Here is a 27,748-nt window from a genome sequence, read left to right as displayed (position 1 = left end):
TGGAAGGTGACTGTAAACAGTTTTAACTTACTTCATGTGTAACTTAGGGACAAATGCTCAGGCCGATGTTCCCTCCAACCTAAGGAGACACATCTCTGCCCACCCTGAGACAGGGTCATGGGTCCTGCTTCTTTGGTTTTTGTGGTCAGACAGATGAAGTGTTGAGATCAACCACTGAAATGTGATGGACGTATTGAAAGAGCGGACGTCGACCGCTTCCGTTCAAACATGAGATTCCTAACAGCGCAGCTAGTTATTCTGGCCGGTCCCTCACTTCAGCCACCTCAGGTCATGTTAAGTATCAAATCACTCCTCTGAGGCCTGAGGAGCCCTGGAAGCTGGAGCTCAGAGTTTTTTTATGTCCCTTACAACCTTCAGCTCGCTAATCTCATGGATTCCTTCATTTTAAAAATTGAAAAACACGCACATTTCGGAAAAGAACATAAAAAAGAATATATATGGATGTACAACTGAATCACTTTGCTGCACAGCAGACACTGACGCAACACTGTAAATCAACTATACTTCAAGTAAAAATAAATTAATAGGAGTTCCCATCGTGGTACAGGGGAAACGAATCTGACTAGGAACCACAAGGGTGTGGGTTCGATCCCTGGCCTCGCTCAGTGGGATAAGGATCTGGCGTTGCTGTGAGCTGTGGTGTAGGCTGGAAGCTACAGCTCCAATTTGACTCCTAGCCCAGGAATCTCCATATGTCATGGGTGTAGCCCTAAAAAGCCAAAAAGAGACAATAGTAGTAATAATAAAAAATTAGTAAATAAAATAGAGATTTTTTTTTTTTTGGGCCATTTCTTGGGCCACTCCCATGGCATATGGAGGCTCCCAGGCTAGGGGTCCAATCGGAACTGTAGCCGCCAGTCTACGCCAGAACCACAGCAACTCAGGGTCCGAGCCGCATCTGCAACCTACACCACAGCTCACGGCAACACCGGATCCTTAACCCACTGAGCAAGGCCAGGGATCGAAGCAGCAACCTCATGGTTCCTAGTCAGATTCATTAACCACTGAACCACAATGGAACGCCAACAAAATGAAGAGTTTTTACGCTTTTTTTTTTTTCCAGCCACACCCTTGGCACATGGAAGTTTTTGGGCCAGGGATTGAACCCGAACCACAGCTCTGACCTACGCTGTAGCTGCGGCAATTCCAGATCTTTTAACTCACTGTGCTGGGCCAGGGTTCATACTTGCACCTGCACAGCAATCCAAGCCGATGCAGTCAGATTCTTAACCCACTGAGCCACAGTGGGAACTCCCAGGGTTTTTACTCTTAAAAAAAATAAGCTACAATGATATAGCATACACATGGGAATATAGCCAATACTTTACAGTAACTATAAATGCAGTATAATCTTTAAAAATTGTGAATCACTATATTGAATGCCTATAACTTCCATAATAATTTTTTTTTCTTTTTTTGGCCACCCTAAGGCACATGGAGTTCCTGGGCCAGGGATTAGATCAGAGTCGCAATTTAGACCTAAGCTGTTGCTGTGGCAATGCTGGATCCTCAACCCACTGCGCTGGGCTGGGGATCAAACCTGTGTCCCGGTGCTCCCAAGATGCTGCTGATCCCATTAGGCTACAGTGGGAATACCAATAAAAACTTTTTTAATGCAAAGAAAGAAGAAAAAAACAAAACAAAACAAAAAAAAGCCTGGTATTTTATGGCTTAGCCCTTGCTGTTTGCAAAGCATTTGAAAGTTTATCAACAATTTTGAAAATGTCTAACAGAAATCTCGCTTTGTCAGTGGAGAACTCCAAGCAGGCAGGAGTCAACACTGAAGGTGGGGGGAGAGCTGAGTTTAGAATCCACATCCACCCACCATTCCCTCTAGTCTGACAAGTCCACTGCCCCCCTCGCGGCTGACCGATGGGCCTCTCCAGTGGACACTGGAAGCTATATCCAAAGAGACAGACGACCAGATGGAGAGCTTGGCAGGAAAGCTCTGCTTCCAGGAAACACACATCACCCCAGGCTGACTTCCCCTGGGGTCCCTCAGATCCTGACACACATCTCTAAATGAGTTTCAGCCACCCTTGGTCATAAGTTTCCCTTCCCTCCTCGACTTGTCCCCTTCGTGAGTCAAAACACAACAGAGATGCTGCTGGAACAAGTGGCCACGTGGGGTGTCTGTGACCCAGTCCAGTACTTCCTTCTGCTCCCTCCTGATCAGATTCTAACTTTCTGCAACTTGGACAGATTCTGACTGTAATTTCCTGCTCTTTCGGTATAAAGTCAGGGACCGTAAAGCAAGGAGAAGTGAGCGGGAAATTCACTGAGTTAGGCTTTCTGTTTCCTGGTGAAGGAAGAGTAGGGGGTGGGGGCTGGCACGCGTGCTTGGGGGAAAAATGACAAAACAAAGACACAAACGAAACAAAACACCTTTCTCTACTTTTGTGCTGTTGAAGAGAACAGAGGTTTGTTCTCTGGAGAAGATGCACAGGAAGCTGGAATGAGGTGAACTGAGATCTCGGGGATGCAAAGCGGGTTACATCCCAATGGAGGCCACCCCCTCCCCCAGACCCTGGAAGTGGGAGGGGGACATCCTCGAGGGAAGTAAGACATGACATCCTCTGGAGACAATGCATCACCACGAGAAAAAAAACACCAAGCGCTGATGCCTGGGCTTCCCACTGAAAGAACCAGCTCTCCTCCGGGACACTCCACAGGGATGGTCCCAGGGGACCAACTCCACCTGGGCACTCGCAGCTTTGGAGTGAGTCCTCTTAAATGTGGCTGGAACGCTTCCTACAGGCAACACGGAGACCAAAATCAAGAAACAGGAAAGAAATAAAGAAATCGGAAGAAACAGCAAGCACACAGAACAGGCAGGATAATTACTAGGAGTGGAGGGATGAGTCTATTAGGTTCAAAAACAGTAATAGGATTGTAAGTATACAAAGAAAAATCAGATAATGTGAAGGAAGTCTTGGATATTCAAAACATGACGGCAAAGGTTGGAAAGTCAAGAGAGGAGATTAAAGGTAACATTGAGGAAATCGCCCATAAAGTAAAACAAAACGACAAAGATGGAAAATAAGAGGAACCAGGTATTGAAGCAGGAGGCCAAGCCCAGTATTGGATTAACAGGAGCTCCAGAAGGAGAGCACAGAGGCAACAGACATCACCAAAGAAGGAATGCGAGGAGTTCCCACTGTGGCACGGTTGGATCAGTGGTATCTTGGGAGTGCTGGAACGCAGGTTCAATCCCCAGCCCGGCACAGTGGGTTATGGATCCAGCATTGCTGCAGCTACGGCTTACGTTGCAGCTGTGGCTTAGGTTTGGTCCTAACTCCAAATGTCGGGGGTTGGCCAAAAAAAACAGAAAAAAGAAAAAAGAAAGAAAGAATACAAAACACCTCCCAGAAATAAAGCAGAATCCGAATTTCCAGGCTAAAGCACCCATGGGATACCCAACATAGTGGGTTTATAAAGACCCACTTCTGGGCATACACCCTGAGTTTTAGATGAAGAGGATTAAAGAGGAAATCCTGAAAGATCCTGTTGCTGGCGGTGGAGGTGAGCGTGTGTCCAAATAGAGTGTGTGCACAGCAGACGCCCCCAGAGCAGCTCTCCAAGGCTCCGAGGCAACCCCTCTGATATTCTGAGAGAAAACATTCCCTTATCTCCACTTCCAGTCAAACTATTACTCAAAGATGAAGGTCGAACAAAGACTCTTTCAGATGCGCAAAGACCCCAACATTTTATGTCCCCTGTCCACCTTCTCTGGATTACGGCAGGATGTTCTCCAGTGAAACAATGGCATAAAGCAAAACACAGGAAGACAGAGTTCCCGTCATGGTGCAGCAGAAACGAATCCGACTAGGAACCATGAGGTTGGAGGTTTGATCCCTGGCCTCGCTCAGTGGGTTAAGGATCCGGTGTTGCCGTGAGCTGTGGTGTAGGTTGCAGATGCAGCTCAGATCTGGTGTTGGCTGTGGCTGTGGCGTAGGCCCGCAGCTGTAGCTCCGATTCGACCCCTAGCCTGGGAACCTCCACATGCTGCAGGTGTGGCCCTAAAAAAGCAAAATGAACAAACAAAAACCCCCCACAAAACTCAGGAGGAAGACAGGAAATCCAGGAAAAAGCAGAGCACCCTGTCCAGAGCGGGGGTGAGGATGGGACGGAAGGAGCATCCTGGGCCCGAGGGCCATGGACGAGGCCACGTGCAGCCTGGAGCAGGACGGAGGGCTCCAAAAGGGAGGTCCCGGGGAAAACAACGAAGGCAGAAACAAGAAAAACCAAGCCACAGAGAGGAACGGTTGGATTATCTGATGCATATGCAAATTAACCCTGGTCGACTTTTGGGAATTTGTACCTTTGGGAAAAATACGGATGGGTGCAGAGACCCTGAAACAAGTAACAGCAAGGCAATGATTACCTTTAGATAAAAGAACTGGTTGTCTAAAAAAGGCATCACAACCAAAGGATGCTGCTTGGATTAGTCATAATAATGTAATGCTGATGGTTCTGGCTCTCACCCAGAACTGGGCTATCACCATGCTGGGAAACCTGGAAAAGGAAAGTATGGGTGGAACGGTTGCAGAGAAGACCATCCACCTTAACAGGTGAGGACTGCATCAGAAATGGATAACTCAAGGAATACCACCATGTGCCAACTATTTAGATATACAGAGAGGCACTGTGATGTTGGGTGTACAACTATAAATATAACAAATTCACTGGATTATAAAAACAAAGAAAAAAGAAAGAACTGCAGTAATAGCGTTAAAGCACTAAAAAGTAAAATCACTTAAAAAAAACAAAAACAAAAACAAAACAGAAATAGGAGCTCCCTCCATGGCTCAGTGGTAATGAACCCAGCTGGTATCCACGGGGATGCAGGTTTGATCCCTGGCCTTGCTCAGTGGGCTAAGGATCCAGTGTTGCTGTGAGCTGTGGTGCAGGTTGCAGATGCGGCTCGGATCCTGAGTGGCTGTGGCTGTGGAATAGGCAGGCAGCTGAAGCTCCCATTTGACCCCTAGCCTGGGAACTTCCATATGCTGACCCCCCCAAATAGAAAACAAACCAAAACCCATAAATAGAGACAGTCAAAGACCAGAAGAAACTGCTGGAAGCGGTAGGATGTGGGAGGTGGGCTCTTTTTCATAAAAATCCTCTACGATCACTTAACTTTTAAAACTACATCACAGATGACTGAGATAAAAATAAATGTTAATGCATTAAAAAGTGAATGAAAGAAGAACTTGGAGGACGCAGGACTCAGCAGCTTACTGCATCTGAACAAGTCAGATTCTAGTACACGGTAGAAAGGGTTCTCTAAGACGCCGGAGAGCGCGGGGTCAGCCGAAGCCGCCGGTGTCAGCATCACCCACCGGCTGTGCGGCTGGCACTGCTCTCTGGCTCCTCAAGGCCTTTAAAGGCCCAGAGGGCAGTGTGGGTGGCACACAGAAAATTGCAGCCAAGATGAACTTGGATCTGATTCTTAGTGAGCAGTTCTACCTCCATGGGCACTAATCACCTGCCTGGCGAAGTGCTAACCAACCACGTCCACGTTCCTCTTGCTTCATCTTCCCGAGAAGGTGGTGGGTTGGGCCTTTGACTATCCTTGCACGACTGGAGAGGAAAATGAAGCATGGCAGGGTCACAGAAGGTGTCGTGTTTACAGCTGTCACCAAGGGGCACGGGGTGGGGGGGACCCAAGTCCGAGAGCCACTGAATCTTTCTCCCCCCCCCTTTTTTTTGTCTTTTGTCCTTTTAGGGCTGCACCCACGGGATATGGAAGTTTCCAGGCTAGGGGTCTAATCGGAGCTGTTGCTGCCAGCCTATGCCAGAGCCACAGCAACGCCAGATCCGAGCTGCGTCTGCAACCTACACCACAGCTCACAGCAATGCTGGATCCTTAACCCACTGAGCAAGGCCAGGGATCAAACCCGCAACCTCATGGTTCCTAGTCAGGTTTGTTTCTGCTGCCCTACTACGGGAACTCCAAGCCACTGAATCTTAAGGCCCTATCACAATCCATCTGCTATGGGGCCTCACACCATCTTTAGATATTTACAACCGTGGAAAGCCTCTTCCTCCACTTCTGGTTCTTGCCCTTGACTAAATTATTACCAAACCAACACTGCTTTCCTCACTCAGTAAAGCTAATGATTCCATCTCACTCTTGAGCCTCAAATAATGCAACATATGTGATAAATTGTTATTGATTCTAAATGTCTCTTTACGCAAATGAAAATGCTATTACTATTATTTCTTTTTATAGCTGCACCTGTAGCATATGCAAATTCCCAGGCTAGGAGTAGAATTGGAGCTACAGCTGTCAGCCTACGCCACAGCCACAGCCATGCCAGATCTGAGCCACATCTGCAACCTACACCACAGCTTGAGGCAACACTGGATCCTTTAACCCACTGAGTGAGGGCAGGGATCCATACCCTCCTGGACACTGTGTCAGGTTCTTAGCCTACTGAGCCACAACAGGAACTCCTGAAAATATTATTTTTGAGGACGGAAGGGAGACAGTGGCCCTGGGACATGGCTCTGTCTCCTGCGCCAACCTTAGAAAAGCCATCTCGGGCTCGCTGGCAGGACTCACTGAGCTCCATGGCAGCAGCTGAGAAGTAGGGGTTCGGGAAGGGCACGTGCTCCCCGGGTCAGAAGGCAGGCTATGGGCACCTGGATCCTAAGACAGGTGGCCAGCTCTGAATGCATCACCTCCTCTACTTGGGGAAACCTGTAATATTTAGTTCTGGGGATGTCTTCTTTTTTAGTTCCCAGGTGTCTGTTGCACAATTTGGGGCAGCTTTTTTTCGTAGCTTTTTACGTGCTGGGTTGAAGGCATTTTACCCTGTCAGTGACTTTCTGGCATTTGCTGCCCAAGTCTGCCCCCTGGTGGACAGTCTTCACTTTTTATTCTTGAATTCCTTGGAAGTGCTTTCACATGGATTACACACATTTAGAATGGATAAGCAGTGAGGTCCTACTGTACAGCAGAGGGAACTAACTATATCCAGTCTCTTGGGAGAGACCATATGGAAGATAATATGAAAAAAAGAATGTCTATATATGTATGATTGGGTCACTATGCTGTAGAGCAGAAATTGACTCAGTGGTGTAAATCAACTCTACCCTAATAAAAAATAAATCAAGAAAAAAACGATCGGACATGCTCACCCCCATGAGGTCTGTAAGGTCGGTCTTATTATTTCCACTGTAATAAGAAAGTGAGGGTTTAGAGAGAAGAAGAAATTTGCAACTTATCCTGGAACTGCATTGAGCTTCTTTGTTCCTCCATTCGGCAAAATCCCCAAACACCCTAGGTCTGAGCGCGCTGGGTTTGAGCCCAGTCTAAGTGCTGGTTTAACAACTGTCACCAGGTGCCATTCTTTCACCACTGTGCCCTCCACGATTGCGCACATTTGCAATTGGTGGAACTATTCTGTGCAAAGGATGTGAAGTAGTTCCAGAAGGAAAAGTGACAGCTGATAGACCATTTCAATGTATGTGCGTGTGTGTGTGTGCGTGCATATGTGCGCACACTTTAACGTGCAATGGGTTGTTATAATCTCTCCAAACTGGGTTTAGTTAAATAGGAAAACAGAGGCAGTGGGATCTCCTTTGAATACAGCCATCGACCATTTTACAACAGGTGTACTTGGCTTTGAAGTTCTCCGTGGCTGCAGAGGGATGACCCCCTCTAAGAAGAGTCTGATGTTCAAGGTGCAGCGCAGCCCAGGGGCTGAGATCTGGGATCTGGAGTCAGGCTGCCAGCTTCAGCCCCGACTGACCCTGCCATTTAGCAGACATGCAACCCCAGGTGAATCTCACAACCGCCCCGTGCCTCATCTTCCTCGCAGGGAAAAGTGGGATGAAGAACAATATTCATCTCAGAGATGCTGCAGAGATTCAGCCACACCACCTCACAGAAAGCACTCAGCACCAACCACATCACGGGGCCACGGGAGTTTAAGTATCAGCCGCCCTTCTCCCTGGTCGTGAATGAGCTGACCTAAGGCTGCACCTGTGAGACAGAAGGGGAGGTGGCGGGGGGGGGGGGCGCAGAGAGAGTGTTCACTTCAAATACATTCTCCCAGTCATGGTTCTCAACCTGGGGGGTGGTCTGCAAGCCCCTCTCCCCCGGGAGAGGGTGTGTGCTGGAAATTTTCTGTGGGCATTTGGGGTCCTCCAATGAAAGGAAACACTACAAGCACAGGGGGGAACTGGATGCACAGGAATGTTCCACTCATTGACCAGATGTCCACTGAATAGACGGGTCTCTAAAGAAGATGTACTAGTGGCCAACAAGCATGTGAAAAGATGCCCAAATCTCTAGTCATCAGGGGAATTCACACCCAAACCACAGGATACCACCTAAAACAACTAAGATGACTATAGTTTTTTTTAAAACCCAGAAAACAATAAGTGTGGGTGAGGATGTGCAGAATTTGCAATCTTCATGCACTGTTAGTGGGGATGTGAAATGGTGCAGTCATTATGGAAAACAGTATGGCAGTTCTTCAAAGTATGAAAAAGAGAATTATCATACGATCCAGCAACTCCACATTTGGGTATTCATTGAAAACCATGGAAAGCAGGGTCTTGAACAGACGTTTATCAGTCCACATTCAGAGCACCATTATTCACAAGAGTAAAAAGGTAGAAGTGATGCAAGCATCCGCTGACGGATGGATGAATCAACAAAATGTGGTATATCCATTCAGTAGGATGTTACTCAGCCTTAAAGAGGAAGGAAATCCTGACGCATGCTACAGTGTGGAAGAACCTGGAGGCCATTAGGCTGAGTGATACAAGCCAGCTGCAAAAGGACCAATACTGAGTGATTCCACTCATAGTGGAACCTAGAGTAGTCAGATTCACAGAGGTGGAAAGTAGAGCGAAGGTTGCCAGGGGCTGGGGCTTGGGGAGAATGGGGAATTAGTGTTTAAGGGGTGCAGTTTCAGGTTCCATAGGATGAAGAGTTCTGGGGATGGATGGTGTCACGACAAGGTAAATGTACTTAACACCACTGAACTGTACGCTTATCCATGGTTACCATGGAAAATTTTACTATGGTTAAAAAAAACATCCTGGCAGTTCCCATCGTGGCTCAGTGGTTAGTGAACCCAACTAGCATCCAAGAGGATATGGGTTCGGATCTCTGGCCTCACTCAAGGGGTTAAGGATCTGGCGTTGCTGTGAGCTGTGGTGTAGGTCGCAGATGCGGTTTGGAGACTGTGTTGCTGTGGCTGTGGTGTCAGCCAGCAGCTACAGCTCCGATTGGACCCCTAGCCTGGGAACCTTCATATGTCGCGGGTGTGGCTCTAAAAAGACAAAAAGACCCCCCACCCCCAAAAAAACCCATCCTGCATCACCGAGAACATATTTGTGGTTGCCAAGGGGGAGGAAGAGTGGAGGAGGGAAGGACTGGGAGGTTGGTATTAGCAGATGCAAACTAGTATATATACGACGCATAAACAAGGTCCTATTGCATAGCACGGGGAACTGGATTCAATATCCTGCCATAAACCATAGTGGAAGAGAAAATGAAAAAGAATGCATATATATGTATAACTGAATTGCTGTGCTGTATAGCAGAAATTAACACAACATTGTAGATCGACTGTATTTCAATAAAATAAATTTTTTAAAAATTAAAATTGTCAAATAGTGCCAAGAGCATCCTTTTGAAAAATGCTGCTAAAATATCCCCAAATGGTTAAATACACATGCATCTGGTTATAAAAGGTTCATTTATAATTGTGATCTAGTGTATTTGGCACACTAGTCTGCGTTTCTCTGTTGTCATCATTGCCAAGGTAAGGAGATCCCTAAAACTGAGCTAAGGATCACCTCCAAGAAGCCAAAACACAGTGATGGGATTGGACGGAGTCATGTTATTAACGATTTGTAGCTTTAGCTTTGTGCAACTCTGTTTGTTGATAATCATTAATCTACAAAGTCCTTCCACTCGCCCATAAAATCACAGGAGGGGTAACAAGGTGGGGTTCTCCGCTTCAAAGGATGCTTTCAGATGGCAACGCAAAACTCTGAACAGGAAGAAAAAGTTCTCACCTTATAGATGCAGGACTTGGCATTGAGGAAGAAGAGTTCGATGGTGGCATTGTCCTTCAGGTATGAGATGCTTTCTATATAGAACCTGGAAGAGAAAAACTGCCAATGAACCACAGAAGCATCAACTGTTCAGGCAGTTATCGAGCGTTCTCTGAATCATATGAGTTGCCTTGACGACGGGGGCTCCCAATCCCAACAAAGGAGAAAGGCATCATCTATTGTTCCCATGATTCCTTTTCCAGAGAAAACAGTGCTTTGCAAGTCCATTTATTTATTTATTTATTTATTTATTTATTTATTTATTTATTTATTTATTTATTTATATTTTGTGGCTGTGCCCACAGCATGTGGAAATTCCCCGGCTAGGGCTTGAACCTGCACCACAGCAGCGACCCAAGTAGTGACAACACTAGGTCCTCAACGCATTGTACCACAAGGGAGCTCCTTTCAAGTCCATATAGAGTGGGTTAATAAGCATCATGACAGAGAGCCCTTCCGACAGCAGAGAGCTGGGCCCATCATCAATACCTAAAAATCAACTTGCATGGAGAACAGACTTGTGGTTGCCAAGGGGGAGTGGGAGAGAGTGGGATGGACTCGCAATTTGGGGTTAATTAGATGCAAACGATTGCCTCTGTAATGGATAAGTAATGAGATCCTGCTGTGCAGCACTGGGAACTATGTCTGGTCACTTATGATGGAGCATGATAATGGGAGAAAAAAGAATGTACTCATGTATGTGTGACTGGGTCACCTTGCTGTGCCGTAGAAAACTGACAGAACACTGTAAACCAGCTGTAATAGAAAAAATAAAAACCATTATTTAAAAAAGTCAACTTGAACTTGACCACCTATTTTCCTTTTCCTTATCTGCTTTCCAATTTTTTAAAATTTTAATTTTTTGTCTTTTTAGGGCCACACCCGCAGCATAGGGAGGTTCCCAGGCTAGGGGTCGAATCGGAGCTGCAGCTACCAGCCTCCACCACAGCCACAGCAACGTGGGATCTGAGCTGCGTCTGTGACCTACACCACAGCTCACGGCAACACTGTCCTTAACCCACTGAGCGAGGCCAGGGATCGAACCTGCATCCTCATGGATACTAATCGGGCTCGTTACTGCTGAGCCATGATGGGAACTCCCATCGTTTTATATGTCATCTGTTTTCATTAGATTACTTTTTGTCCTAATCACTGCTGAATGGGAGTTTTCAAAGATAATTGAAGAAGGGGCCCTATGTCTCTTTGAAATGGTTACAACAGATCTTCCTGAAGATAACAAGGTGGCGTTTGATGTCTGCACATCCAGAGAGCTGTGGCCAGTGCTCTCAACGCTATGATATTCATGCACATTCAGCCAAATGAGAACTGGATTTTTATCCAGATGGAGCTTATGGATTTTTTTCAGGATGACACATGCTGAAATGATTTAAGTTTACATTTGAGGCGCCTTACACATCGACTCTGGAGTTTATTAAATTCCTTCATTAGATAAGGAAGGCTCAGGTGCATGGAGGGAGGTATGATGAGGGGAAGAGAGAAAACGACGGAGACTTGGAGGGAAAGGGGTTCTGGGTGGGTGTGACAACCTCTGAAGGGCACTGGGCATCTGCCTCGTGGAAACTGGGGACCCCAAGAGGGGGCAGAAAGTGAAACGAGAAGAAACAAGTGCTGTGGTCTCCCAGAAGGGTGAGACAATAGGATGGAAAGGATCCTGGCGAGGAAGCCAAGAGACCAGTGATCGGGTCCCAGCTGGTGTGATTCCAGGCAAGTCACATAACCCTGCTGGGCCTCTGCTTTCCAAACTATACAAGATTGCTGGGCTTGGTCAGCAGTTCTCCACCAAAGACGTCTGCTGCTTTCCAACAGTGGAAACGAATTCGGATGAAAACAGCAACAGCAAAACCAACGTGCCAACATTGCACAAGGCAAACACAACACGTCCACTGGGCTGGAGCAAGACCACGCCCCCCTAGTTTGCCACCTCTTGTCTAGAGACGAAATAAACAATGCCTTCGACCACCTCACAGATGTGTGCAGAGGCTGCTGTGAGGAATGCACTACAGATGCATTTAAATCTGTGAGTGAATCCCAGTCCTTCAGATATTCACAGATATTTTCAATCCACAGATATTAATTGCACAGTTACCATAATGGAGGGTCTACAAAACTTTTGGAAATTACAATACAGTCTTCATTCTTGTAAAGTCTGGCAATGAAAAGGCTGGTTGATCTCTACCATCGCTCCCTTCCCTGCCAAAAAAAAAAAAAAAATACCGACTGCCTGCTTTTGGAGCAACTGTTTATTTATTTATTTTGGTCTTTTTTTTTTTTTTTTTTAGGACTGCACCCATGGCTTATGGAGGTTCCCAGGCTAAGGGTCGAATCAGAGCTGTAGCCACTGGCCACAGCCACGCCATATCTGAGCCACGTCTGCAACCTAATCCATATCTCATAGCAACGCCGTATCCTTAACCCACTGAGTGAGGCCAGGGATTGAACCTGCGTCTTCATGGATACTAATCAGATTCGTTTTCGCTGAGCCACCACAGGAACTAATTTTTAAATTATTTTGTCTTTTTAGAGCCATACCAGTGGCATATAGAAGTTCCCAGGCTAGGGGTGGAATGGGAGTTGCAGCTGCCGGTCAACGCCACAACCACAGCAGCGCAGGATCCGAGCTGCCTCCAAGACCTACACCCACAGTTTGTAGCAACGCTAGATCCTTAACTCACTGAGTGAGGCCAGGTATCAAACCTGCATCCTCATGGATACTAGTCGGGTTCTTAGCCAGCTGAATCACAATAGGAGCTCCCTGGAGAAAGTATTGGATGTCACGGAGGTCCCCCAAGCGTCTATGGTGGTCTCGGATGAACAGTAAAGCTGTTCTGCTTTCACTCGCCTAGTAATGGAGACCTAAAATGCAGGAGCCAATTCTACATCTCAATGGAAAATACAGCTGTCTCTCCCTGTCTGTGAGCGGTTGGTTCTAGAACCCTCCCACCCCCGAGGAGCCCCAAATGAACGCTCTGTCCCTGATATGAAATGACACAGTGCAGGGAGTTTCCTGGTGGTGCAGCGGGGCAGGGATCCAGCAGTGTCATTGCAGCAGCTCAGGTGGCTGCTGTGGCATGGTTTTGATCACTGACCTGGGGAGCTTTCACTTGCCTGGCACACGACCAAAAAATAAATAAATAAAATGACGGTACAGTCATATGTAACCGAGGTTTCCCATCTGATTCATGATATGGGGGAATAAATTGGCTGTGAGTTAAATCTGATGTAATTTAAAAACCTACACCTGTTGGAAACGGTTTTTGGCAAGGGGTAGTCAGAAGAGCAAAATCAGAAGGCAGGAAGGATGGAGTTCCCGTCGTGGCTCAGTGGTTAACGAATCATGAGGCAGGAACCATGAGGCAGCGGGTTCGATCCCTGGCCTTGCTCAGTGGGTTAAGGATCCGGCGTTGCCGTGAGCTGTGGTGTAGGTTGCAGACGCAGCTTGGATCCCACATTCCTGTGGTGTAGGCCAGCGGCTATAGCTCCGATTGGACCCCTGGCCTGGGAACCTCCATATGCTACGGAAGTGGCCCTAAAAATGGCAAAAAGACAAAAAAAAAGAAGGTAGGAAGGAAGGCAGAAGGAGGGGAGGGAAGGGAAAGGGAGGCCAAGGAGGTGGTGGGGCTGGACAAAGGCTCAGGACGGGGCTCTGGGCAGGTCATTGGAAAGCCAGTTCAGCTGGGGACATGCAGGCGTGGCTCTGGGCCAATGTCCAAGCTGTTGCTTCCACCCCCTAAATCATCCTGCAGCCCCAAGTCACTATTGATCCATTTATTTATTTATTTATTTATTTATTTATAATAGTTATTTCCCCAATACAATTTTTTTCCTACTGTACAGCATGGTGACCCAGTTACACATACATGTACACATTCTATTTTTGCACATTATCATGCTCCATCATAAGTGGCTAGACATAGTTCCCAGCGCTACACAGCAGGGTCTCATTGCTAATCCATTCCCAAGGCAATTGTCTGCATCACTACTGATCCCTTTAGCCTTTTGCTCACGGTTGCCACACGTTTTCACTGACTCCGCTGATGGTCCCCACAGGAGACCACTTCTCCTGGGCTCCGGTGACGTCCTCTGCTTATGGCAGGGCCTTGTGGCCCCAGGATTTCCTGTTCCCCTGAGATGTCTTCTTACTAAGCTGCGACTCCCTGAGGGCTGGGACCAAATCTCATTCATTGTGGTGTCCCCAGCCCTAATCCAGGCAGCAACTTGAACTTGTGACGTTTCTCTGAATGAAAAGACTCTGCTTTTCAATGGTTTGCCTCTCTACACACCACTGGTGAGGGTTTTTGTTGTTGTTGTTGTTGTGGTTTTGGCTGCATCTGCAGCATGGGGAAGTTCCCCAGCCAGGGATCGAACCCACACCACAGCAGTGACAACGCTGATTCCTTAACAGCTAGGCCACCAGGAACTTCTATTTTAATTCTTGAGAATTAAGGAGCAAAGACATTCTGTCCCCCACCTCCTATTAAGCGTGTTAAGAAAAAAAAAATACATACTTCCCTGTCTAACTCTCTAATAATGGAAAACTGAAACGAGATGGCCAATTCTGCCTTCTGAGACAGTATTTGTTCTCCAGCTGCACAAGAGACAGGAAGGTGGAGGAAATAACAAGTGTATTCTGAGAGGGAGGAAAAAAAAATCACCTTCTTTTGACAGAAACTCCAGTTTCCTGCTGACCTTTATCACCAAGCGTCAGCCTGGGAAACCCTGTGAGTTCCAGGCCCGTCATATTGTTCTGAAACCCTGGATATTTAACTCATCCCGAACTTTCTCTTCTGTGCTGGGGAGCTGGGAAGTCAAAAGTGACCAGAGGGGGAAAAACAGACCTCAGACATCTCAATCCTAGCACACACGAGGGGAGAAAGATTTTCTGGGGAAATGGGAAAGGTCAAAAGATGGAGTTCCAAGTCCAGACACCAGCTCTGTCCCTTTGGATTGTTTCCAGGGAGCCTTGTCAAAGGTTCCGCTTTTGGGCAGTAGGTGGCGATGTTTCACTGGCTTGACTATCAGTGAGGAGGGCTTCTCTCCACAGACCCGGTGCACAAAGAAAATCCCGGTGCACAAAGAAAATCCCGGGGCTCTGGGTCGACCTAAGGAGATGAATGATGTCTCAGAGGTTCAGAGGCTCTGCGGGGACAGCTCCGAGCCTGGTTCTGTATTAACCGTGGGTTTTGGATGCTTTGACATCTGGGACCGTGCTGACTTTCAATGGACGGCCCCTCCTGGGCTTAATCAGTTCCTGGAGATGATAAAGGACTCATCTACGCGCATACCTTTTGCCCAGGGACCAGCCCATCCAGAGCCCACATGCCCGTCCTCGCCACCTCTGTGGGGATTTCAAACTCCAGGCCACCATCCACCTGCCTTAAGCATCCCTGGGCCAGGAACTGGATGACTTGGGGCGGCCCCCATGTCCCAAAGCCCACTTAAACTATTCAAACCAGCCAGCCCTAGGCCTGTTTATCCTGCCTCACTCAGTCTTTCCTGAAAAAAGCATAATAAAACCTCTTGCCTGCAGTCCCTGACTCCCTCTGCCTCCTGGCAGAGGCTGTGCTTCTCTCACGTGGCCCTGCCTGGCATGGGGTATTCTCCCTCATGGAAACTGAGTAGCGATCTTTCTCTCTCCCCTCCCCCCGTCTTTTTTAAGGCCGCACCTGCTGCATATAGAAGTTCCCAGAATAGGGGTCGAATCAGAGCTATAGCTGCCGGCCTATGCCACAGCCACAGCAATGCCAGATCCTAGCCGCATCTGTGACCTACACCACAGCTCGTGGCAATTCCAGATCCTTAACCCACCAAGCGGTTAAGGTTGGGTTCGTTTCCACTGCACCACAATGGGAACTCCCCATCTCTCTTTTCAATGGCAGTCATATCCCCATCTGTTGGTCTCAAGTACCTGAATAATAATAAAACCTACATTTTAAAACAGGTTTTTCTGGGTTTTCCAGGACAAAACATTTAGCAGGACTGACTTAGGGCTTCTTTTGGTATGAAAGGAAACGGTGCCCTGGACCAAGGGCAAACCCACCTGGCTACACAGAGTCCCTTAAGCAACAAGGCAAATTCCACACCCAACCTGGCCCGGCGGATGATCATCTGGGGATATTTTATCAGACAGTCTGGAGCAGGAATACGTAGGTGCTATGCGACTGCATGTTTGAGCAGATTAAACACTGAGGCCCTGAAGCCGGGGGAGTCCCGTCCCCTCAAACGTGTAGAAGCCTTGGGCGGTGGCAGATGGAACACCGTCCAGCCCAGGTGACATCAGCAAGGCTTCCTCCGCTGCCCCCCTCGCTCTTCCTCTTCCCTCTCGCATCCACCCCTTGGCACTTGGGAATCACTGACTATTTACAGCAAGTGTTAATTAAATGGCCCAGTGATTTCATCCTGTAATGAACACAAATGTCACATTTGGAAGGCTGGCTTCGGGTAGCAAAAAGAGGCGATCATAATGAGAAGGATAATGAATAGCACTGGGAGTTTCAGCGGCCAAACAGCTCTGAGAATTTCAAGAGTTGATGAAGATCCTAACTGGGACACCCAGTTGAGATCCAGCAAGTTCTGGTGGCGGGCACCTGAGTTTGGATCCATGCCGCCACTGTTACCACGAGTGACAGGAAACAGCAACAGCTGTCTGAGTCCGCCAGGAAAGACACCAACCGTCAGGTCATGAACTCAGCTGTAAAATTCCCTCTCCCACATTAAAGCTTCCTGGCATCTCCCCCCCCCCCGCCCCCGTAGCTCACCTTATTGTTTGTGAAACTCTAAGTTTGAAGAGACACATCTAATCCTTATTTATTTTCTTGCGAACAGTGCAAATGACCAGAGCTCCAAAGACACTTATCTGGAGAATCCACAATGAAAGGGACAGTCCAGCCATAGAGGAATCATTCCTTGGGGGCACGTGTGCGGCAAATGGAGGTTCCCAGGCTAGGGGTCGAATGGGAGCTACAGCTGCAGGCCTACGCCAGAGCCACAGCAAGGCAGGATTTGAGCCGCATCTGCGACCTATACCACAGCTCAAGGCAATGCTGGATCCTTAACCCACTGAGCGGGGCCAGGGATCGAACCCGCATCCTTATGGATCCTAGTCAGGTTCATTACCTCTAAGCCACAACGGGAACTCCCTGACCTATTTCTAGCTTGCCTGGTGGACACTATCAGAGGGTCACTGTTCTCAATTTCCAGAGCTCACCTCATGGCCCTAAACAGTGGTCTCGTCCTTGAATGTGACCTTGGTGGTACACTGACCACTGGGCTGCTTGTAAAGGATGTGTGTCGGGGTCAGGGAGCGGGGAAAGATGAGGCTGGACAGGCATGCACAAATCAGGTCACCCAGGACATGCCAAGGGGACCCTTGGCATGATCCTGGGAAGCCAGGAAGATCACGAGTAAGGGATCCGATAAGAATTCTAGAAAAGTGCTCAGTGGCAACACACAGGAGAGAGCGGAAGTGGCCAAGACCAGAAGCAGAGATGAACAAGGAGCTTTCAAGACCAGGAGAGGCTTATGAAGGTCCTAATTACAGCCAGGGGCGTGTGTATGGAGGGTAAGGGATGGAGCTATTTGAGATGCAGAGGGGAGTTCCCTGGTGGTCTAGGGGACAATCCTTGGTCTGGGAACTGAGATTCCACATAAAACTACTACATGCTGTGTCAAAAAAGAGAGAGAGAGAGAGAGAGAGGTGCAGAAATAAGAAGAATTAGTGAGTAAGAGGAAAGAGAAGGGAGCAGGTGGGAGAGAGCAGATAATGTCAAGGCTGACTTTCAAGTTGCTGGCTTGGTGGGGACTGGATGGGTGGTGTGCCCATGGCAGAGATAAGGAGGTGTCAGGGCAAAAACAGCCCAAGTTTGGGGGCAGAAAGATAATGACACTGTTTGATTCAGACAGCGGAGGGCAGAGAAGGGCCTGTGGAATTTGGGGTCTAGGGACCTCCAGTGACCACAGGCATGACAGGACCAGAGGCTGGACCCTCACAGAGCAGAGGGGTCAGTGGGGTGCGGGAAAGGTGGCAGCAAGCCCATCCTTCTGACCCTCTGCTGTGAACAGAGCAGGGGTGGTGGTTGCAGGAGGAAGAAGACAGGCAGGGTACTTTCTTCTGTGTGGGTGGGAGCCCTGTGGACACGGAGGGGAGGGGTGGATGGAGCAACAGCAGCTTAAGATAGAGAAAAAGAAAGGGGTGGTGGGAGGGGCTGGAACTGGAGTACACGTGGTCCTACTAGCCTCAGATGTTGGGCTAAGGGTCACTCTTCCTCTGAGATGTGAGGGGGGTGTGTGTGAGAGAGAAAGAGAGAGACAGAGGGAGAGAAGGAGAGAAAGAGGGAGGGGGGAGTCTTGGAAGTCATGGAAGAATAGGGGTTCATCTGTTCTCTGCCTTATTCTTAGCTCCTCAGTTTCTGCAACATAGCGAGATTACGAATATTCATAAATCGATAACCTATCCATTGATAATGGTGAGTGCGTAGCATGGAGTTCGCAAGTGAGAGAGCCGTTGACACCTCACAGTTGAAATGAGAGTGGCTTCTGGCTCTGAAGGTCCAGCAGTGACGAAGCTCAGAGTGACAAAAAGGGGCCAGTGGGACCTTGGAGGTTTCTATGTAGAAGAGGAGGGAGCGGAGCTCAGGGCAGAACGCCTCCCCTCTGAAGGTCACTGTTGTCAAGAGATGGCAAGGTTTTCTCAAGAGACGACGAGGCTTTCTCAATAAATAGCACATATCTCAGCTTCTGGAAACTCCCGCTTTCCCATTTAAAATGCCCCTTTCCTCTACCAAGGTGGTTTCCAATGGGGCCACCATTCTTTGTGACTACAGCTTGCTTGGCCCCTGCAGGGGGCGCTCTGTCCATGGTGCTGAGTTGAGTAGCTCCAGCGCAGCAAGGTCAGGCCTTGAAAGGGCTGCTCTTCACTGCACCTCTCTCTCACCCAGGGCCAGGTGCACCTGCATTTGCACAGGCTGCATCTGCAGATGGGTTCTGGTGCTGCAGACCTGGCCGGCCAGCATGGAGCACAAGATGGACCAAGGTCGGCAACCTCCGCTCCTGGCCCTGCCTGCACAGGGAGCAACAGCAGGCTCTCTGATAAGCAAGCATGGTGTCACTTTTCGCTCATGAGGTAGAAGCCGCGTGGCATAGGGGTAAGGGTCCCAGGTTTGGAGTCAGATCTGGATGAACAGGTACAATACCTTGGAGTTCTAGCTGTGTGCAGTGGGTTACGAATCTGACTGCAGTGGCTTGGGTCCCTGCGAAGGTAGGGGTCAATCCCTGGCCTGGTGCAGTGGGTTAAAGGATGTGGCATTGCTGCACCTGCAGTTCAGATTCAATCCCTGGACCAAGAACTTCCATACACCAAGGGTGCAGCCATTTAAAAAAAAAAAAAAGATGCAATAATTTACTAGCCATAAAGGGGGGGGGGATTTATATGATCGTCTTGGGTCCCCCATCTCTTTATCTTCATTAGGAAAAATAATACCTCTTCAAGAATGGTTGTGAAAGTACTTCACCTATAATAATGGACAGCTCCCTTCTCTCTGCCCTTTTTCCTTTTTAGGTAATTAGAAAGTCCCTGATGCCATTATGACCATTCCCGGTCATCTGACTGAGGAACACTGAAGGGATTAAGTCCCTGGGAGGCTAAATAAGGGGTCAGTGAAGGGGGGTTCTTAGCCCTCCACCCTGCCCTTCTGAGACTCTCCTGCAGCTTGATGCCAGCTCCCCACCCTCCAAGGAGGAAATGCTTCCTTCCTGCTTAAGAAGATGAAGCAGAATTGCTGAATTCCAATTCATGTTATTTTTTTTTTTTGGTCGTTTTGTTTTTTTAGGCCACACCCATGGCACATGGAGGTTCCCAGGCTAGGGGTCCAATCGGAGCTGGAGCCACCATCCTATGCCAGAGCCACAGCAACTCGTGATCTGAGCCACATCTGTGACATACACCACAGCTCACAGCAACTCCGGATCCTTGACCCACCAAGCGAGGCCAGGGATCAAACCCGTGTCCTCATGGATGCTAGTCAGGTTTGCTAACTGCTGAGCCACAATGGGTCTTATAGTTTCTAATCAGTTGAAAGGAGGCCGTAATTCTGACGTCACTCTCAGATGTTCTGAATATGCATTACAGCAAAAGAATATATAAATGCCAAGGAGCAAGCCACGCTGGATGGCAGCCTAAACGTTGATCCATGGTGGCATAGGGTTAAGATTTCTATTAAGAGAATTCTTAAATCTTGGCTTAAGGCAGCCAATCTTTTCCATGTCTCTTTTATCATGTATTCTGCCTTTACTCTCCTATATAACTGTGCATGTTATACGGATGTAACGTATAGATGTTTAAAGGGAAAAACAGCAATGAGGGGCTGGAGCGTCAGGCTGCTTCGTAGATGCACATGTGATGGACAGCTGGGCTCTTGTTTAGAAAGGTCGGCGTGTACACACAGCCCAGCTGGACATGAGCTCTTTTAGGGACTCTAGGATAATCCAAGGTCTGGGTCTTTTATGAAGATAATTTATCGTACCACTCCTTTGGAGAAAATAGCCTTAGACATCCCCAGAAAGGCACCGGGTTATAAACTGCAAGCCCTTGCCAGGCGGAAAATCAAGGGAAAAGGGAAGAATTCACCCCAAAGGACAATCTGCCTTTTCTCTATAGGAGACAAACTATTAGTGTTTTTTGTTTTTTCTTGTTAGGGCTGTACCTTTAGCATATGGAAGTTCCTAAGCTAGGGGTCCAATTGGAGCTGCAGCTGCTGGCCTATGCCACAGCCACAGGAACGCCAGATCCAAGCCACGTCTGGGACCTAGACCACAGCTCACAGCAATACCGGATCCTTAACTGGCCAGGGATCAAACCCACATCCCTCATGGATGCTAGCCGGGTCCTTAACCCGCTGAGCCACAATGGGAACTCCATCAGTGTTTTGATACTGTACTGTTTAGCCCCCCCCATGAAATGGGGGCTAAGGAGAGTGGGGGGCCGGGTTTGGGAGCCTGGATTGTCCATGGCCAGTGCCAAGGAGGTACCCACCCCGTGAGGCAGTTGTAATAACTTGCACTATTCTATATTCAATTATTGTATAACTTGAGGTGACAGAAGATGAGGGCCTGAGTTCAGGTGGCAAAGAGGAGAGGGAAGGGTGGGGAGAGATTCTGGAAGTAGTAGCAAGGAATTAATGCCTGTAAGAATCTGAGGGAGAGGAAAGGAAGACAGACTTGAAGATATAAGCCTATGAGATGGAATGGATAACGATGTCAGATTTGATGGGACCCCAAAAGGCTTGGGGTCAGGGTGGGAAGATGATGAACTTGGTTTTGGACCTGTCGAATGTGACGTATTTCAGGTGGCCAAGAGGTAACTGGAAGTAGAAACCCGGGGCTCTCCAGAAACATCTGCTCGTAGGGTGAGCAACAGAAAGCTCTGCTTTGTGGCGGTATTTCTGCAAGGCCTCCATCCCTGAGTGTGGACTTGGAGAGTGTTTTCCTAATGAGTGTTCTGAGAGGTGCCTACTTTGGCCAACCAGGAAAACGTGTCTCCTTGGGTTTCTCATCACCATGTCCCCAGGTCTCTAGTTCTACTGCATAGCTGGTTCCAGGGAGGGCGTCAGCTTAGAGTGATTTGGACACTGACCTGCCGCCACAAACAACTTCAACCAGGCAGGCTCACAGTGGCCCAAGCTTTTCTCCAAGGCTTGGTCCCTCAAACCCACAGATAACTAGGCTCATAACAGACACTTGGAAACAACAACGAATATGCAACCAGCCCCGTTTTTTCTCCTCTTGACTTATGTGTGCAAAAGGTACCCGGAAGGAGTGGGGCGCCTGATACACGACTAGGAGACGCATCCACTTCCAATTACAGGAAGTTAATAAAATGCTTAAGCTCCACCAAGTTTCCCCTGATGCTGCCGCCCCTTCCGGGCGAACCGTTCGTCTTTGTCTGATTGGACGACTTCTCCATTTATCTGAGAAAATGTAGATGCCATTGTCGGGACTAGGACACAGAAGTCACGCCCATCAGTGACAGGGACGGCTCAGATGAGCTCTGATAGGTTCGTAGCTGTTAAATCAAAAAAGCATTCAATGCATGTTTCAATTTACTGTACCAGCTGAGTAAAGACACATATTTCTGCCGGTGAAATGGACCCTTTACCTCTGACGGTGCTTTTCGTGGTATCAGGATGGCTACGTCTAAAACTGCATTCCGGGGGGTTCCCACTGTGGCCAATGGGATCAGCACCATCTCTGCAGCACCAGGATGCAAGTTCAATCCCCGGCCCAGCACAGTGGGTTAAAGGATCTGGCATCATCGGCATGGATCGGCTCCCTGGCCTGGGAACTCCATATGCTGCGGGGCGGCCAAAAAAGAAAAAAACAACAAACAAAAAACTGCATTCCTGGCTGTGTTCTTTAGGAAGCACTGAATCGTAAAGCATGTGTGTCCTGCTCTTGAATTTCCATTCACATGTTTTGTTTTATTTTATTTTTTTACGTTTAGGCTGCACTCACGGCATGTGGAAGTTCCAAGGCCAGGGATCAAACCAGAGTCGTAGCAGTGACGTTGCCACATACAGTGCAGGCCAGAGGGAAATCCTCTGTTCACATGTTTCAAAAGAGTTAGTTCTACGCCTTGGATGGAAGGCTTAGTGTCCACTGGAAGACGGAGGCATTTGAATCTAAATACCTCTGCAGCTGTGTCACAAGGAAGGCTCAGGACAGAAACAGCCTGGTGGCTCCACAGACTGGGTGCTCAGGGAGCCACTAAATCTGGGGGCTCAGATTCTGGCTTGGCTACGCACAATCTGTACTTTGCCCTTGAACCCGTGACATGACTTCCCCTCTGGCTTCACACAATCTTTTGCCAAGCCAAAGGGTAAGTTTGGTCAACTTCATAAGATTGTTGCAAAGAGAGGCATACAATTCTCCGCAGTCAAAAAATACAACTTCTTATAATAGATGAATGCACAGAAAATGCCCACTGTCTCTGATATATTATGATGTCAAAGCCTTCCTTACTGGCAAACGCATGAACCTGTGGTTTGCTGCTGGGATAAAATATTCCTATCTGGGATAAAATAGACAAGTTTCTTTTTTTTTTTTCCACTTTTTTAGGGCTGCACCTGTGGCATATGGAAGTTTCCAGGCTAGGGGTTTAATCAGAGCTGCAGCTGCTGGCCTACACCACAGCCACAGCCACACTGGATCTGAGCTGTGTCTGCCATCTACACCACAGCTCACGGCAAGGCCAGACCCTTAACTCACTGAGTGGGGCCAGGGGTGGAACCAAAGTCCTCATGGATACTAGTTGGGTTCATTACTGATGAGCCACAATGAGAACTCCACAACAGAGAAGTTTAAAGAGGCCAAGTAGCACCTGGGACAGGACGAAAGAAGACACAGACTTCTGTTATGCAGCTTCAAAAGCCCCCGAAAGAATCCACAGGTGTGTTTTTTTGTTTTTGTTTTTGTCTTTTTGCCTTTTCTAGGGCTGCTCCTGCAGCACGTGGAAGTTCCCAGGCTAGGGGTCCAATCAAAGCTGTAGTCACCGGCCTACGCCAGAGCCACAGCAATAGGGGATCCGAGCCATGTCTGCGGCCCACACCACAGCTCACGGCAACACCAGATCCCTGACCCACTGAGCGAGGCCAGGGATCGAACCCGCAACCTCATGGTTCCTAGTCGGATTCGTTAACCACTGAGCCATGATGGGAACTCCAGGTGTGTGTTATTTAAAGAGACCCAGTTTCGTTTGAGATGTACACCCTCTTTCTCCCCCAAAGGCAGAAATACAAGGGTTTTATCTTCATCCCACATAAGCACCCTAGTGCCAGAGCACAAGCCCGTGCGCCTGGGCACATATGCTGACATGCCTTACACACTCACACCCTTCATTTATGCGTGCTGGGAAGGTAGCTGTACTCTGACCTCTATTACAGGCAACGAACCAAGACAACGTGATTTTCTTTCCTTTGATCGCTCGACCCTCCCAGACTTTTCTGATAAAGGAGAAAAAAAAAAAAAAAAAAAAGCAAAAGGATGCATACCCAAGGTACATACCTGACACAAAAGTATAAAACCACTGGTCCCGACTTTTTGGGAAAGTCGTGTTCCAAGACTCTTCGATCGAGTTGAAGCCAGTTTAAGTGTCCCCTGAGGAAAAGAGAGACCCAGGGGTTAGGGCTTTGGGGCGTGACATGAAGGCAAATGTGCAGCCGAACGCACTGGCCCCCAGATCCACGTGAACCTCACTATTAAGTTCTCAGTATTTGCAGAACCCAGAGGAATTATCAGGAGAATATGGTGTCAGCAGGAGATGCTGCATGACAATCAAAGTTGCGGCTTTGAGACCCACCGTCCATTTCCTAAAATGAAAACACAGTATTCTTTTTAGGGCCACACCTACGGAAGTCCCCGGGCTAAGGGTTGAATCAGAGCCACAGCTGCCAGCCTACACCACAGCCATAGCAATGCCAGATCCAAGTCGCATCTGTGACCTACACCACAAGTCCCGGCAATGCCAGATCCTTAACCCACTAAGTGAGGCCAGGGTTCAAACCGGCATCCTCATGGATACTAGTCAGGTTCTTAACTTGCTGTGCCACAATGGGAACTCCCATATTAGCAATCTTCACAACATCCTGCTGGAAATGGATGGGGTGAGAAACAAATGAGAGACAGTTTCTTTAAAAACAAAGCCTAGACGTTCCCATCCTGGCAAAGTGGAAACGAATCTGACTAGGAACCATGAGGTTGCAGGTTCGATCCCTGGCCTCGCTCAGTGGGTCAGGGATCTGGTGTTGCCGTGAGCTGTGGTGTAGGTCACAGACGCGGCTTGGATCCTGTGTTGCTGTGGCTGTGGTGTAGGCTGGCAGCTACAGCTCTTATTAGATCCCTAACGTGGGAACCTCCACATGCGCAGGTATGGCTTTAAAAAGCAAAAAAATAAAATAAAATAAATTAAATAATAATAATAAATAAAATAAAAATGAAGCCTACACCTACCACACGACCCAGCCACCCCACTCCTTGGTATTTCAGCCAGGAGAAATGAAAGCACATGTCCCTGCAAAGACTTCGACACACAGATGTTCACTTAATCTGTAACTGCTCCACACATGAAACAAACCAAATGTTTACCAATGGGGGAGTGAAGCCATGATGGTGCAGTTATAGAATATGGACTACTACTCCGTGATAAAGTCAATGGGCTATTAATACACACAACCACCAGGACAATCTCAAAATAATTACGCTGAGTGAAAGAAGCCAGACAATAGAGAGTACTGACTGTTTGGTTCTATTTATAGGAAACTCCAGAAAGTATCAACTAATCTGCAGTGACAGAGAGCAGACCGGATGCCGGGGTGGCGCGGTGGGTGATGGGGAGAGGATCAGAGGGACATGGGAAACACTGGTGACAGAGATGTTCATTCTCTTTCATGGGTGCAGACACACTCACACATCAAAACGTAGGAAACTGTACATTTGAACCTGTGCAGTTTCGTGTGGGTCCATTTGACCTCATGGAAGCTATTTTAAACAGGGAACCACGGAAAGCTGTGACGACATACAAACGGAGTCATTTCTGCATTTCTTTCTCCCTTCCCTCCCTCCCTGTCTGCTCTCCTTCCATAAATATGAATTAACCACCTCCTCCAAATAAGGGGCTGGAGATGCCGCCATCAGCAAAACTGACACAGTCCCTATTTACCTGAACCATCTATTCTTGTTAGGAGACACTCAGCAACTATATCCACCATTCAGGATCTAATTCCTAATAGTATGAGGACCCGGAGTTAATGCGAACCCAGAAGGACCCAATCTAGTCCCGGCGGACGGGGGTGGGGAGGTCCAAGAAGGATTGCTTGTTTGCTGGAGATGGGAAGAATGACAAGATGTAAGCAAAGAGGAAGGGGAAACCACTTTCCGAGCAGAGGGGCCCGCATGTGCCAAGGCCCGGAGGTGGGAAAAAACCTGGCTCTGCGGTTTCTCGTGAGTAGAAAGGGATGAGGCTAGAGAGAGAGTGGCGACTGGGACCTTGGAGACACATCAAGGAGGCTGGTCTTGAAGAGCAAGGCAGAATCACAGAACGAGTGTGAGCAGAAGAATCTGCCCTTGTCCTCTTCCTGTCCCCTCCTTACCACGCCCAGTCCATCATCCCGGAGGACTCAGCGTCCGACCGTCACCTCATGTTGAACTGTCACTTTACTTAGTGAGCTCATGTGCAACTGCACAATATTGCCTCAGCCTGATGCTGCCGAACCCTGATGTCTGTAACATATACACCCCCGTGAAAGGCGGGCACCTATGAACCAAAAGCTGCTGTATCACTGTATTAAGATGTTTGCTCCTGGAGTTCCTAATGGGGCTCAACGGGTTAAGAACCTGACATAGTGTCCGTGAGGATATGGCTTTGATCCCTGGCCTTGCTTGATGGGTTAAGGATCTGGCTGCAAGCTGCAGTGTAGGTCACAGATGTGGCTCGGATCTGGCGTTGCGGTGGCTGTGGCATAGGGCGGCAGCTGCAGTTCTGATTTGACCCCTAACTCAGGAACTTCCATATGCTTCAGGTGTGGGTGTAAAAAAAAAAAAAAAAAGATAAAGAAAAGTTTGTTCTTCCAAGCCTCCAAAAAATGAAAGAAAACACTCAAGAAGCCTCCAAGTGGAGACTTCATTCCAACTGTGCCTTTTGCACAAAAAACCAAATCCCTCTTTCCATTAAGCCCAAGCCTTTGGCCCTGGGGATGAAGATGAGAGCTGCTTCTGTAGAATGTTCACCCGAGGAACCCAGCCTCTTCCTCCTCCAAGAATCTTCACCTAGACGAAAAGTTTTTTCTATTAACGTTATCTTTCATGTTTGGTTATTCTTCTCTGAGTACAGTAACATTAAAAAAAGAAAGAAAAAAAAAAAAGAATGAGGAGTTCCCATTGTGTTGCAGGGGAAACGAATCCGACTACGAACCAGGAGGTTGCGGGTTCAATCCCTGGTCCTGCTCAGTGGGTTAAGGATCCGATGTTGCCGTGAGCTGTGGTGTAGGTCAGAGATGTAGCTCAGATCCTGCACTGCCGTGGATGTGGTGTAGGCCGGCATCTGTAGCTCCAATTTGACCCCTAGCCTGGGAACCTCCATATGCCGCAGGTGTGGCCCTAAAAAGACCAAAAAAAAAAGAAGAAGAAGAAAAAAAGAAAAAAGTTTTCTAAGCAAAATGACTGGACGAACATCTTCCAGAAAGGTGGGATAAATTCTGGTCCAATAAGACACAGGATCTGGAAACAGAAGGTCCGATGCCAGTGCTGTCTCCGGTCTCAGCTGAAAGGCTGACAATGCCCCACGGGGCTCACGCTGTTTCAAAGCTCTGCGCCTTCGTGCATGCTGTTCCCTCTGCCTAGAATGCCCCTAGCATCCTTCACTGCCCAGCAAAGGTGGGCCCATTTTTCTGGACCCAGCTCTCCTGTGTCTCCTCCAGAAAGTCTTCTCTGACACCCCTTCCACACATCAGCCTGGGCTGTGGCTCCGCCTCTGGACCCTCATGCCTGCCCCCCCCATCCCAAGTACACCTCTGTGGCTGCACTTGCTCAAGTCCATGGAACTTACTCTGTATACACACTTTTCTGCAACAGACTTTTCATA

The 27,748-nt window shown here is 48.2% G+C and overlaps 1 protein-coding gene across 2 annotated transcripts in view; it reads right to left on the bottom strand.

Moving 5' to 3' along the window:
• The window catches only part of FRMD4A (FERM domain containing 4A), a 358,568-nt gene that overhangs the window by 130,398 nt on the left and 200,422 nt on the right, over positions 1-27,748 (bottom strand). For both annotated transcript variants that reach the window (XM_047755369.1, XM_047755370.1), the window contains exons 4-5: positions 24,175-24,267; positions 10,063-10,147 (exon numbers count right to left, since the gene is read on the bottom strand). In XM_047755369.1, coding sequence (XP_047611325.1) covers positions 10,063-10,147; positions 24,175-24,267 — 178 coding nt within the window. The remainder of the gene's footprint in view (positions 1-10,062; positions 10,148-24,174; positions 24,268-27,748) is intronic.

The sequence above is a fragment of the Phacochoerus africanus genome, chromosome 12 (assembly GCF_016906955.1).
Source record: "Phacochoerus africanus isolate WHEZ1 chromosome 12, ROS_Pafr_v1, whole genome shotgun sequence".
Classification (NCBI taxonomy): domain Eukaryota; kingdom Metazoa; phylum Chordata; class Mammalia; order Artiodactyla; family Suidae; genus Phacochoerus; species Phacochoerus africanus.
This window is presented reverse-complemented; position numbering and strand designations above follow the sequence as displayed.